Source organism: Haliotis cracherodii, unplaced genomic scaffold (genome assembly GCF_022045235.1).
Source record: "Haliotis cracherodii isolate W230 unplaced genomic scaffold, xgHalCrac1.p SCAF_8, whole genome shotgun sequence".
NCBI lineage: Eukaryota > Metazoa > Mollusca > Gastropoda > Lepetellida > Haliotidae > Haliotis > Haliotis cracherodii.
This window is the reverse complement of record NW_027266341.1, coordinates 58,777,801-58,793,561: the sequence shown is the minus strand read 5'-3', so window position 1 is coordinate 58,793,561 and position 15,761 is coordinate 58,777,801. Positions and strand designations below refer to the sequence as shown.

Sequence of the window (15,761 nt, the reverse complement as noted above, 5' to 3'; positions counted from 1 at the left end):
TGGTCGGTCCGAATATACAGATGAATACTGTTATTGTAGTACTACAGTCATCTGTGATATAAAAATAGTTAATACATTTCAAGAATCTCAAAAGACAATCACATCTAAATACTTTTGAATTTGTTTAACATATGTTGAAAAGCTTTCACTTCTAACATGTTTCATAAATAGGTTTGAATGGTTATAATTGCTGGTTTTGAAAATATGACCCACCTCTGTAGAGAGGGTATCCCATTTCTGGCTATATTTACATGTATCACACAAACCATGGTCACAGAGGTGGTTCTACCAGTAGACAAACTCACCATGGGTCCGTTTCCATCATGATGTTAGCCTCTGGGAAGCTATCCAAACTGACACTGATATTAATTCAGAATACTGTAGTACTTTCAAAAACCAGACATTTCGCTCACAAATAACCTGACCAATTATACAATCCTCCCATGAGTAAACTGAGGAAAGCTGGCATGTTTTCAGATATCAATATTTGATATATTTGGCCAAATCAATGTCGAATCAAATCTTAATTTGCAAAAAATAACGCTGACTGATTGAAAATATGTTTTAAATATTTTTTCTTAATTGCATTATTGTAAAACAATTTCTATGTAGTCTCCTTAGCACATCAAAACGATAAACACATTTGAAATATGCCTCACTTCCTGCATATGTTACTGAATTTTCCTTAAATTCTGAAAACCACCAAGTGTGACGCCACCCCCTGTATGCAGGCATGTACAAGGTGTATTACTAGCTGCACAAAGTCCTGGGTCTATGGTGAGTACAGTTTTATAACACTCTTGTCACACCCTCCAAGCTGGGATTGGCTCTAGAGTGCAGGGTTCCACACATGATCAATGATACATCTATCAACAAACACCAATCAACAAACACGACAGATCCACAACCAACCAATCAGAGGCAAGATAGCATCGTGAATGTTCCAAGTCAAGACTGACTTCACATTATATAGCAAATTGGTACTCAATGTTTTGTACAGTGACTGGTTGGCAAACCCACAAACCCATCAAACAATAGATGGATACAATATTTAAAGATAAAATGATGCAAGTTGAAACTAAAACTTCTCCAGTGCAAGTGATGTAGTGAAAAATGTTTACTGGCTAAACGTATCATTTATTTACTGTTGTTGCTTAAGTCCTTGTCACAGCATAAGACACAACATCACATTCTGTGTCTACATGAACTTTGGCATGTTGAATATTTTGGCTATATCAACATCTAAAATCTGTCTATACTGACTGGAACATGTTTCTTTGGCTACTGAAAAATGCATCGGAATAAGATGACGATGTTGATCACGACATTTTACTGGCCAGTACTTTCTTTGACTAACACAAGTAATGCTGATTTTTCTCTTACTCATGGACGTCGTAGTTTCTGATAAATGATCGCTAACAAGAAACAAAACTGAACAAAATGCAAATATAAGCAAATAATCTCTTGCAGTTTCTATCTCTGTAGTCCATGCCAAGTCCGAATTTACTAGCCCAAAATTATTTTAGTATTCAACCTTTAAGTATTATCACTCTTGAAATATCCCTTCTTTCATACCCTAAATTGACGGATACAAAAAGACAAAAAAGTGGTACTCAATCTACCCAAAGATAATTTTTAAAATGGTGTATTGAAACAAAAAGCTTGAACCTGAAGCTTGGTTGCTGATCTTTTCTCAAGGGACCGAGAAGCAAAAACAATAATATTTCAAAACATATCTCAATTTCCTTTACAAATTAAAAGACCTGTGATGATTGGCTCTATGAGCAGGTTGTATAGGACTCGGGGATCAACAAGAGACCTACAGCCGATGTTCATCAATGATGGCCGTGAATATGCCTAGTTGTCAAGAATATACTACCATGGTCACATGGAATGTCAAAGGTCATTGTAGTGACTTCCTGCTCAATTTGGAGTTAGTTCTGTGACACATGTGAATGAGTTCATTCCAGAAAGACAGGTCTTCAGGTCCAAGAAACGTGAATGTTCACAAACGAAAAAGGACCTGATCCAACTTTCCCACAACAAACAAGGTTCATGAACGTATGTACATATCTCCTCAACGGAACAAATATTACCTGACAAAACCAAAGAAGAGATGAAAGTACAGTGCATTATACAAAATCACTTCAAACTTAAAAGGTCAGATTAGAACTGATTTTCCATATGATTCAATAGCTGTTTTTGACAGAAGTGAAATACAAGTCCCTGTACACAGTAGCATAATACATTAATCATATTGTACAATATAGTGAGGATTCTATGATACAGAAGCACCACTATCAGTGTGTTAGGTCCAGACACCATCAGTAAATAACTCCTTAACTACATATCACCAAACTTGTCACACCTGTCCAATATAGACACGACAATCTAGATCCAGCTGTGAATTTGTAGCAATGTACTGCTCTGCTTTTACTATCCAACATCGTCATAATTACGTATTGCTCTGCTTTTTCTTTCCAACACTGTCGCAGTTATGTACTGCTCTGCTTTTTATTTCCAACATTGTCGTAGTTACGTACTGCTCTGCTTTTTCTTTCCAACATTGTCGTAGTTACGTATTGCTCTGCTTTTTCTTTCCAACATTGTCGCAGTTACGTACTGCTCTGCTTTTTTTTCCAACATTGTCGTAGTTATGTACTGCTCTGCTTTTACTTTCCAACATCGTCATAGTTACGTTCTGCTCTGCTTCTACTATCTGAAATTGTTGTAGCTATGAAACTCTCTGCTTGTACTGTCCGAAATGATTGTAGCAATATACTGCTGTTTTCACAATCTGACATTGTTGGATAGTACAAGCAGAGCAGTACATAACTACGACATTGTTGGATAGTACAAGCAGTACAGAGCTACAATTTCACAGCTAATCAATGCCCTGTATAAACCTGGATGTTTTTGCACAGCAAAGACGGTATGGTAACAACACTAACAACTCTAAACAAAATCATCCTCAACTCATGGAAGGGGATTATTAAATAACTAACATTTCTTAAATGGGGATAACTACACGAACAAGCAAATATGAATTATTCAAAAGTGAATGACAAGTTGCAAATTTCGTAAAAATTGATTAACAATGCTCAAAGTAACAAGAATAACATTGCACCCATCTTGTTCTAGTATTTTCATCATGTTCATATCGAGGAAAAAACAACATTTGAAACAATTATGAGTTCCTTTTTCAAAATACATTACCTTTCATCATTAAGTTCAATGATTCAGAATGAACAGACTTAATAATCCTCGGACTAGTGCTGTCATAAACACAATAAATTACCTCAAATTATATTCACAGGAAATCTATCAGAATCCATAAACAAATTGTTTACATGAAGTAAATTTTGCAGCCGTTCATCATAAATTAGCATCCATCCATTAAGCCATACTACACAGATCCTACAAGCAGACAGAATGAACTACCAAGCTAACTGAAGCACTCTGCCATTTATTTTTCCATGACTAGAAAAATATTAATTATAGTAAAAATATTTCAGCTATTGGGCAAGATACCATATTTATTCTATGTATGTCAATAAATATCCGGCCAAACACCAAAACAAATCCTATAGAAGAGCAAGTGAAGTGAATGCTACTCAGAGTGTGCTGTAGTTACGTGACACATTTCCTACACAATATTAGCACATCCGCTAATATAAAGGATCTGACAGGATTTAACCATATTGAATGTTATTTGATTTTTAAATAGACATTGATTGACTGACTGATTGCACAGCACACGATCACATTCAACATTATGGTAATATATTTAAAATTAAACAGCATTGCAGATGCTCCCTCTCCCCCCACCAAACCAGTGTAAAGTGTAACATTTCAAGGTTTTGTAACAAAAATATTTTGATAAATATCAAAATATTTTGAAATCCACACACTTAAAGCAATATGGTTCACAATATTTTGCATTGATACTTGAATAAGAGTTGAATTTTTCATAATCTCATTGCACACTTTGACGTTATCCTTCGAAGAGCTACGATTGCAGTAGTTGACAGAGAACAACGTCCTGCGCTGTTTAGGTTTCTAATAGAGTTGAGCACTGACTGTGAAAGATCTCTTGAATGGCTGGAGTTAAGGCACACTTTTCAGCACCACAGAATCAGGTCCTATGTAACGATGCAGTCAACTCACATTACAATAGTTGCGATATGTTTCTTTCAAAAAGTCCTAAAGGACAAATATATGCTATACCTCTCATCACTAGATGCAGGACCTCACTCATCTTGAAGCAAGGTCTTCATCACTAGATACAGAACACACCATTATTTTCCTGACAAAAACTGTCAAAACATTCGAAACATTTTGCATATCAACTGTCTTCTGAAAGTGCAGGGGTATTTCGGTCCAAACTCACATACATGCAAACTTCCACCCATCAGATGAATAGTCTTGGAGTCAGGTGTATCGTGTCAGACTCATCGAAACTCATCTCTTGAGACTTTTGATGTCAAAAACCTGGTTGAAACTTGTTTCCATCAAAATCACATCGCCTAGGAAACGGATTCAGAATCCACTACATCCATAGTTCAGTATTACAGGATGCAAGTTCACACATCTCTCCCCTTGCATCCAAAGCAGCACTTTTGATAATAGTTTCCGTAAGCTTGCCTATCAAGCATTTGATCACAAAGCAAACATGTCTAATGTCACCAATAATGAGCCACGATGGCTCCAAATAGACCCCAAAAACATTTCATATCACATTCATGACTCTCAAAATCTGAGCAATCACTGCCATAAAGGCTAGCTGAGGCATCTCTGATAAAACCATTGCTTACAGAATTCTCTCTGACAGAATCTGAATCAAACAATTACTGTCAGAATCCTCACTGGACATATCCGTCAGAAGCAGCCTTGATCTTGGCAGCCAACGGAAGCAGCAATGGAAGCAGTCACTCACAGATACCCAAGACAGAATCTCATCAGATTCCACACAGTGGACAAATTCCTTGACTACCAGCAGGTCATCTCAACATCACACTTCAACAGACAGCATATAGAAAACACAGCTGGATTTCCCTGGTCTGATCCAGCTGAGACAGGTTTGGACTAGTCATCCTTGCAGATGGGTCGATGGACACTTGGAGAATCTTTGTTCCATACTAACAGTAGAGTAATGTAGTGTTTTGACAATGAAGGGCGAAGTTGGTTTCATCTCAAGGACGTATCGACGAGGTGAAGGACAGTCAGAGAGATGAATGGAATCATTGTGGATACAGATGGAAATGATGGTTATCAAACTCCTGAGACTTGGAAGATGACAATCACCATGGAAACATGATGGTTGTCATGGTAGTGTGTTGATTAGAGCCAGGTAGACAGCTGAGATTTGACCTTCTTCAGGTGGAGGAGTCCTGAGGGCCACTTCTTGAGCAGGGCGAGTGACCGCTTTCTTGCTAGTCAGCTAGAAGGGACGTGGACCACACACGCGCCCGCTCGACCCGTACACAGCGACGCAACCTGAAACAACAAACAACATCATCCTTGAAACAACGAGTAACACCATCTTTGAAACAACATGTCTCTGCTATCAAAATTTGTAAGATTTGTCAGTAAATGAAATTAAGTCATGGATAACACAGGCCTTTTTTACTTCAACCATGACATCAATCTTGAAATAACAAACAAAAACATCATTGACAACAAACAACATGCTTGACAACAATAAACAAGAGTCATCCGAAGATGACATATCCCCCCCGACGTGGCATGTCGGTAAACTGTGTGTACCTTCAAATAACAAACTGCACTACTAGTGAACATGACTGATATGAGCATAAAGTTTGGTGAATCTCTGTCGCATGGTTTAGAAGATATGCTCTAGATGAGGACATTACCCTAACTTCATAAATTTAAAAAAAAAAAAAAAATTTAACTAAGAAAAAATCTGTTAATAGCAAAGGCACCACTACATAACCTGCTTGATAGGTGTAAACAATTTTGAGAAGCTAAGTTGTAGGGTTCGAGGTTACGGTCCGGACAAGAGCACTACCCTCAAATTTCCTAAGTTCATCATATCTCCATGGAAACGACAAAAATAAAAAATTCTACAAATCTCTAAATAGCAAAAGGCACTACTACTGAGCCTGATTGGTAAGTGTACCAAGTTTTGTGAAGCTCGGTTGTACGGTTTAGGAAATATGCTCCGGACAAACAATGATTACAGATGGACAGATGGACAGACAGACATACAGACAGACAGATGGACAGACGGACATACTGATGGCTATATCCCCCCGTCATTATATGTTGGGGGGGGGATAAAAATATTCTTGAAAGAGCAAATAACATCATCCTTGAAACGATATGACTCTGCCATCAAAATTTGTAAGATTTGTCAGTAAGTGAAATTACGTCATGGATGACACAGGCCTTAGGACCCCAACTATCATTTTACTGAAATACTTCTTAATCATATTTTATCAACAGATTTTACTGAAATACTCCTTATTATTGTCAACAAATTAAATAGGACAGTGGACTATGTTTTCAAAAGACTAATATTCAAGTTTTCACCAAGGTGATCATGAATGACACTATCAGCCATGCCTGCGTGTACCAGACGGTTGAAGCACCAGTAAAATCTCCACTATAGCCCCACGCTTGCTTGTAACACATACCTTGGTCCACTCATTGGTGATGGGATCATACGATTCCACATCATTGAGGTACTGTTGGCCGTCATAACCCCCCACAGCGAACAGCTTGTCTCCCAGTGGGCAGAGGCCCACAGCATCTCGAGGGGAGCTCATCGGGGAGATCATGGTCCACTGGTCCGTCTTCGGATCATATCTGGGGGAGATTCAGTATCGTGTCACCAGTGTCAAACAGAGGATGACAATCATTTATGGAGCTACTACTCCAACAACTACAACTTGATCCCTCTGACCAGAGAATCATTACAACAAAGGGATATAACTCTTCATTATTTTTTCGTTAAATTAATTCTTACAATCAAATGAAAATATCACAGAGGTATCAATACAACTTTTATTTGCATTTAAAGATGACCTTCATTTTGTTTGCATATTATTCCAGATAAATGACAGCAGCCCGTAATTAACCAAGTCTGGACCAGACAAACAAGTGATTGATATAATGAGCAACGATTCAAACTGACATGGTAGGATGACACAGAATCAACCAAAGCACCAAGTATCGAGTACGATATGCATAGGTTGCTGGGGACCTGTTCTAACTCAGATTTCCATTGGGCCCTCTAAGGAAATGTATCTGCCAATGATGAGTCCATTGTTTATCAGTGAACTATAAAGCGGCCCTTCAACACAGTGTAGTCCTCACCGTTCTGCACACTCAAATCTGCTGCAGGTGGGGTTGGTAGCCGGAGCCTCGTGACCCCCGACAGCGTACAGGAACCCGTTACATGTAGCCACGCCCACGCCACCCCGCCGTTTGGACATCGGGGTGCAGTGTGTCCACTTGTTGGTGTGTGGGTCGAAACATTCCACCGACTTCAAGCAGGAGCTTCCATCACGACCACCCACAGCAAACAATCTGGTGAAAATAAATAATCGTTTTACTCCCAACTAGAGCATCCTGAAATACTGTTTCAGTGTTAAGTTTATCACTGTGAATCCATACTGAGCACAGCAACACACGGGGAACCCTGTCACAGATGAGAACAAGTTTCATGGCATAACCGAGGATCATCTGAGACTTAAGTATCTTCAGCTAGTCATCAATTTGTTTAGTGACAGAGGGAAACTCTATAACAGTCATCCCATAAAACACACTTCATTTATCAAAATAGCACCTGGTTCACTAACCTAATAATGCCTTCAACACACGATCAGAAGCTTGTTAAATATGTGATGCAATTTCAAAATGCTGCAGTTTGTGCATCACTGTTTCTTTTCAAAATAAGCAAAGAGAGGTTTACATTGCTTTTAGCAATGTCACAGCAGGGGACGCCAATAATGGCTTCACACATTGTACTCTTGTTGATAATTAAACCTGGTTTTCCATGTGAAAAAACCCCCAAACCATTAGCTACCAGGCTAGTCTGCCCAGTAACCTGCTTCAGGATGAAGGCTACTGGTGATAAGCTAGCCCAATGGGTTGGTACTACTGGGAAACTATTTCCCACACTGCCCAATATGGAACATTTTCAACATACATGACCCGGCAGGAGAAAAGGGACCTTACAAGTGAAAAAATCACATCTTTAAAAAATCATCTTCACAATTCACAAGCTTCAATTTATATTCATTACAGAGATACTGACATCAAAAATTTCGATTCATTTTCTGCAAAGTCCCATTTTCAGACTTATTACTGTTTATGTAACAGCTGCAGCTTTTAGATATAATGTCTGATTAATTGAACATAGACATGTATACTGAAATCTTTGAAATAATGCTTTTACTACATTGCGAACTAACGAGAGAAAAATTAGATATTTTTGTACAGTCCGGCACACATGGCCATTTTTTACGGAAGGAAGTTGACGTCACATGTCCCTCTTCATGACGACACAACACAATTGTTTCCTAGCATCCATAAGGTCACTTTTATCATGGTGGGTCACATAGAATCTTGTCAAGGGATAGGACATGACAGCTGTCCTCACAACCTTCTACAGGATGAAGACATGTGTCCACTGCATGCTGTACTTACTTCCCAGCAAGGGAGGCGACGCCCACGGTGCTGCGTGTGGTGGACATAGGGGCCACATAGCTCCACTGTCGGGCCTGGGGGTCCCATCGCTCCACCGTGTTCAGGTATGACCAGCCATCGTGTCCTCCCACCGCGTACATCGGCCCCTCCAGAACACCCACTCCTGCAGCAGACAAGGCATCAGATCAGTGACAAGAAATATAACATAGTCATTGAAATCAAAACCATCTCTTTCAGCACTTGACCATGGCTTCACAATCTCATTAAAATCAGACCTTAGTTCTCGCTACCGCTAAACAAAGATCTGAGGACATCTCAGTAGAGGTCACGTCAGAATGACCTTTCATCCAACTAATCAGAGCGTCGCTTACCAGATCATGAAAGTGACAGGAATGTGATTTCTAATCATGCATCCTCGAAAACTTTAAGACAGGGTATTCCGAACGATAGTTAGGGGTTTAACGACTAAATCCATACAATCTAGACCATCTATTAGCGATTCCAGAATGTTCTTTTGTTCATGTTTCAAATTTTTAATCGAGAATTTGTCAAAATATGCCAATTTGAACATAGTGCGGTAAAGCACGAGAAAGCTGCCTTCTGATTGGTTATTCCATTGGTCGGTCAAAGTTCGCGCAAGGTCGGTGTGACGTGACCTGTAATGGGATGTCCTCAGATCATTGTTTAGCGGTAGCGAGAACTAAGATCTGATTTTAATGAGATTGATGGCTTCAAGAATTGACAATAAGCACACATAATAAATCAACAAGGACTAACTGATCTTAACACTGTGACTGTCGTAACTTCCCTACTCTAACATAGCTTACAACAGTCGTATTTTCAAAGTCATATTTGGGATAACACTTTCTAAGTAAAGTACAGATTCTTGTACTTGTTGTGGGTTAACAGTATTACAAGTCAGCCTTACCCAGACCATGCCTGTGGGTGGACATCGGGGGCATGAGGGTCCACGACTTCTTCTTGGGGTCGTAGCACTCCACGGTGTTGAGAGTCTTCAGCCCATCTCGGCCCCCAACGACAAACAACTTGTCCTCCAAGACAGCAACACCAAACTGCAGCCTGCGACCGTTCATGTTGGCCACCTGCGTCCATGTGTTGGTACGGAGGTCATACTTCTCGATGCTTGTGGCTCCTGGAACAGGAAGACAATCTGAGACTACCCTCTCACTGCTGCACTGCCTCAAGTCTAGAGCCTGTTCCACAAACCGATCTTAGCGCTAAGATGAATATAACTCCTCCCTTCTTAACATAGACTTACGACAATCATAGCACTATGATCGCTTTGTGGAACGGGGCCCTGAAACTAGAATGCATGGCTGTAGTAGAACTAGCATTTGTCTAAGCCGTTTGTCATGGTCAAAACTGATAATATTTACACCTGACCAGAAGATCTTAATATGTGCTGTAATCTGATTGGTTAATCTTTATTGAATGAAACTGGTTACCAGGATGTGAGGACTTTTCACTACACATGAATACTTCGATCTCTTTCTCAAACCCAAATATGAAAAAAACATCTATTCCGGCTCGATGACAAGATACTGCATTGATCATATAAAAGTTTGACCAATATTTATCCTAACAACAATTTAATTGTTTTTTTTCATCATTTTGCAAACGAGGCAGGTTCTGTTGTGACGAGAAGCCTAGGACGCCATCTACTGTATCGTGACGTACGTACTAGCATACCAGTAAGAACCCACACAGTGTAACAGAAACCTACTGACAAGTTTTGTGTTACCTCATTAAACCTAATGGGTTTTCACATGTTACTGGATATTTAAATTTCCAGAAATGTTAAAATCAGAAACCTCTGGCTAATGTCAGTCAGTTCTAAATGAAATAAGCTACAACTCTTTTATGGTTTTTCATACGATTTAAAAATTAATCAGTAATCTAAGGGCCTTTTATTGCAGTCATTATCTTGATCAATTGCCTCCACCTGAAGTAAATGTCACCATCAGTAGCCAAGAGTAGATTTCACAAAAGCAACTGTCTGACTTAGAAACTCGACAGACCCAAGTTCCAAGATAAAACAATGTCTAATACTTGAAGTACTGACAAGACTAGGAGAAATTTCGGGAAATTTTCAAAATATGACAAATATAATGGCTGAAATTTTAGTTTACCAGGCTACAAACATAATATTGTCGGGGTGGTCGGGTAGCCTAGTGGTTAAAGCGTTCGCTTGTCACGCCAAAGACCTGATTTGGAATCCCGACATGGGTACAATGTGTGAAGCCCATTTCTGGTGTCCCCCGCCGTGATATTGCTGGAATATTGCTAAAAGTGGCGTAAAACCAAACTCACTCACTCACTCATAATATTGTCACTTTGTGATTCTAATGCATTCCCATATTATAGCCTTATTTGTATTCTGTATTCTACATAACAAAAAGGATTAACGTCACTATTAGCTATCAGTTATGTCTGTGAGATATATACATCTAATAATTGTTTTCAGAAAGGAAATCATATTAACAGATACCATATGCATATAGGACAAAGCATGCTACATATAACAGTGCTTCATCTATGACAGTAATACCGACAGTGGTCATACACATCATCTCCAGAGACTAGTATCAGTTTATAGATACGAGAGTTACTGAAATGCTGATGTGAAGTTACATCCAGAACAACCAACAAAGGAAAAGTCCCAGCGCATCAGGTCGTTTTAATCATAATAATCTGACTTAAACTTTGTAACAGATACGATGATGACTTCGTGTGGCCATAATAAACATTGCAGACAATGTCTGACATTTACCATATCGTGCGTTGGCCTCAACCAGCCCAATAAACAATGATCAAAGTTCCTCCTAGTTTCAGTACGGAGAACTAATTTATCTTGAGGGCTTTGAGCTGTCATCACTTCCAGTCTATCCCATCATTTGGATAAATATTCACATTCTGGCAACCTTTTTCATGGGCAGTTAATACTAACATGATAATTGATATTAAATATTTACTGTAAATGCCAAACTGTTTTCACATTATATATACTTCAGTTTGCCTCTTTAAACAATATTTCAAAGAGACGAGTGTCTTTCAACTACGCTCAAACTTTGTAGCTGATGAAACATTAAATGAGATATTAATAATTGAATGGCTGGTGCCAGTGATTCACACAAAGACATACCAAAAATATATACAGATATTACAGATGGAAACAGATTTAATATATGATCTAGTTTTGATACATTGTTTGGTCATTGGGCGTTTGATGCTTGCTGTTTCAGTATGGGAATCTAGGGGCCATTTAACCATTGATTTGTAACATGAAAGGTTTTACCATGGACTCTTGACTTATTTTGAAACACAGTGATGCCATGCCAAAAGGAGAGGTATAAATGACCTCTTCGAGGACTTGGTATGGTACATGCCTCCCACGGCATACATGACCCTGACGGTGGACTTGCGTGGCTTACCTTTGGTACAGTCCATACCTCCCACAGCATACATGACCCCGACGGTGGACTTGCAAGGCTTACCTTTGGTACAGTCCATGCCTCCTACGGCATACATGACCCCGACGGTGGACTTGCGGGGCTTGGTGCGGGGGCTCTGGAAAGAGGACCTGCGCTCAGGGAGCAGATGGTACTTGAGGGCCTCCATGATCAGGGTCTGGCACTCCTTGTCATCCCGGAACAGCGGGTTCGTCTCCACACAGTCCGCAATGAACTGACAGAAAAAAAGCAACACATAGAGTCAAGCTATATAAACAGGAAGATTTAATGCCAGTATTAGCAACCAACGTAATGTCAAACAAGACTCTGGTTAGGCTTCAGGCATTGTAACCACTTTGGGAAGAGGATCTGGCTCTTCTGCACCATGAGAACACAACTCCACTTGGCTATAATGGCAAACAGTAAATGGTCATTCAGCTCCTACCACAACAAAAAGATTAAGGTATTCTACAACATTTTTAGAGGTGGCCTCAATAAGCTGTTAACTGGGTACCCGGGAGGACACAGAGGCAGCGTCAGTGGAATAGCCCCATTTACTTGAGAAAAATTCAAGATCCATTTCGTCCTCATAAATGGGTAATATTGTGTTGTTTTTTTTTATTCTTTTAAGATAATTAGATTTTTATCAAGGAAAGGAAACCTAAGACACACAACACAAAAAAATTCTAAATACCTTCCCGATAAAAAAATAAAAATTATTTGGGATTATGTTACTTTCGCCTTACTAGATAGGAAACCAATACACAAACTGAATATATTTAAAAAATCAATGATGAGTGGGAGCTGTTTATCATACAATAAAACACTGTAGGTAGAATAACCATGAGGATTTGGCTCATCAACTGGGAACAACTCAACAGACAATTCCTTCTCCAAATAATGTCTTCCAAAAAATGACATCACAAGTTGCATGTTCGAATCTCTATATATGCATCATGACAACATACTCAATACCCACATACCCAAAAAGAACTCTGCAGGACTTTGCTGCTATGCACATGACATATTCTATGTAATAGATACCACAACCCCAGGCAATTATTCCCTAATATTAGAAATATCGGCATTTTCTTTAATACGGTGACAGTTATAAATTCCACTGGCAAAACTTGAGTCTTTCCCGGAGGCAGGTCTTTGTCAAATGTAATCAATACTAATCATAACCATTCTTGCCCATAACACCGACTCCACACTCTAATCTCTCATCTATCTGGCTTCTCTCAATCTACTGATCATCCCTACAGCTTCAGGAGGAGTCCGGCAATCAATACTCCGCCAACGGAAGCCAGACGCTCATGTTCATCCATCCCTTCTAACCAAACGTTATACTTCTCAGTTTTCACTTGTCAATAATTACTGCTTTCCGTTTCGTTACCCTCCATACGAGACGCTCCTTCCCTGACAATACGAGCCACATCGGAGCATGCTTGATCTCAGAACATAACTTGCTTAATGTGGAACATGGTTGTAATACTATCACCAATTTACACTCAAATAACCTCCCAAACACGCAAAACCAAATCAGCCATGTTATCTCTTATGATTTTGGCACAACCGAAGCCAGAGTTTCACCACATTATTTCAGTCACGCTGATGGAATTTCCATTTCTATAATGACATGTATGGAAGTGTACGTCCTCCCCAAACAAAGTAAATCCGCACACAACCACATTAATTGTTGCCCTCCTTGGAGACCCACCGCTTGCTAATTCGGCAATTGCTGGCCATCCCAAGATGCTGTTGGTTTCCCCTCAATCAACAACCTGAACCAGATTGAGACATTAAGTAAGTCTTGACCCTAACATGGCAGGGTCAGTGTCTCCAAAGAAGCATCTCCCAGACTGACAGGGTGACAAGTAGCTGTTAGGCATGTAGTGGTCAATATCGCAGACAGCCACAACAGGGATGATAGGGAGAGTGAAGGGGTGTTAAGCCAATCAAGTGACTGAGGAAGGTTTTACGCCACATTATCATCACTGCAGCTTAAGATGGAGTTCCGGTTCCAGAAACTATATTGGTTTTGGAATCGAACCCTGGTCTTTGGTATGATGAGACACGCTGTGGCCTGTGAGTGAGTAGGTGTGACTTGCACTTCATCAACATTTCAGCTTAAGACATGGAGATCAGATTTAAAAAGATTTTCTTTCGGTTTTGGAATTGACCCCAGGTCTTTGGCATTACTGAGTTAGAGTTTTACACCCATTGACAACATTTCAGCTTTGGACATTGAGATTTGGCTTCATGAACTGTATCAGATTCTGGACTGATCCCTGAGCCCACTTGCACCAATCATCTTAGCGCTATGACTACCTAAAGTCTTGCACCAATCATCTTAACGCTATGACTACCTAAAGTCTTGCACCAATGATCTTAGCGCTAGGACTACCTAAAGTCTTGCACCAAAGATCTTAGCGCTATGACTACCTAAAGTCTTGCACCAATGATCTTAGCACTATGACTACCTAAAGTCTTGCACCAAAGATCTTAGCGCTATGACTACCCAAAGTTTTGCACCAAAGATCTTAGCACTATGACTACCTAAAGTCTTGCACCAATGATCTAAGTGGTAGGACTACCTAAAGTCTATGTTACAGTATAGGAGTTACAATCATCTCAGTACTAAGATCACTTTGAGCAAGTACCCATGTCTGTCTGTCAGTCTGTCTGTCTGTCTGTCTATCTGTCTGTACCTAAGAACACATGAGGTACCTGACCAAAGTAAGCTACCTAGTTTCAAAGATTGGGGCAACATAAAACATTGTAATCATTATTCAGATGTATGCATTCCCAGTGAAGACCCTGGTAGAGAATAGGTCTTCAGCAACCCATGCTTATTGTAAAAGGCAACTATGCTTGTCGTAAGAGGTTACTAACAGGACAAAAATCGGGTAGTCAGGTTCGCTGACTTAGCTGATGGATGTCTTCATATCCCAATCACGTAGATGCTTATGAATGTTAATCACTGGATTGTCTGGTCCAGACTTGATTATTTACAGACTGCCATCATATAGTGGCGTTAAACTCCAAGTAAGCAAACCAAGCAGGTGTATACTAGAACACTGAATTGTTCTCCAGGTATATCTCTGGGGGTATGTACTCATTGATGAGGGACAGGATGACAGCGTCATCAGGGTGAGAGGACATGCTATATCAGCCATTCCAAGTTCCCAAGGGTTACCCAGGCAGTTCAGAGCACAAATTCATGGCAGAAAAATCTTGTATTTATTTTAGAAATCTATATCAACACAACAATTTGGAAAGCAGGCAAAAGTCAAAATGTCATCACAATTCTTAACAGAAAGCTTAGTTTAACCATAAGCTGTAAAACATTACATTTCAATCTTTTCAAGGAAAATCTAACAACCACATTGCTTCCTTTAAAAGGCACTAAATACGCAACAAAAATCAGAAAACTTTTCACTCATTTCCCATGATCTCATAAACACTCAGCAGGCTATACATCCCATATTCCTTCCACGAGAATTCTAAAGTTGCCTTTTTTCTGTAGAAGGATTCAAAACTAATGCTTTCCAGACACTTTCATTACAGTGTGAACGCAACATAACCTTCAAAGTATAAAAACAACAGTTTCACACT

General features: G+C 39.6%; 1 protein-coding gene across 6 annotated transcripts in view; it reads right to left on the bottom strand.

Annotated features, from left to right (window-relative positions):
• Positions 1 to 266: 266 nt before the first annotated feature.
• The window catches only part of LOC139450680 (kelch-like protein 5), a 182,761-nt gene continuing 167,266 nt past the window's right edge, over positions 267 to 15,761 (bottom strand). For all 6 annotated transcript variants that reach the window (XM_071232484.1, XM_071232480.1, XM_071232482.1 and 3 more), the window contains 6 exons: positions 12,189 to 12,378; positions 9,602 to 9,826; positions 8,674 to 8,836; positions 7,339 to 7,551; positions 6,657 to 6,828; positions 267 to 5,496 (listed from right to left, as the gene is read on the bottom strand). In XM_071232484.1, coding sequence (XP_071088585.1) covers positions 5,437 to 5,496; positions 6,657 to 6,828; positions 7,339 to 7,551; positions 8,674 to 8,836; positions 9,602 to 9,826; positions 12,189 to 12,378 — 1,023 coding nt within the window. In that variant the 3' untranslated portion in view covers positions 267 to 5,436. The remainder of the gene's footprint in view (positions 5,497 to 6,656; positions 6,829 to 7,338; positions 7,552 to 8,673; positions 8,837 to 9,601; positions 9,827 to 12,188; positions 12,379 to 15,761) is intronic.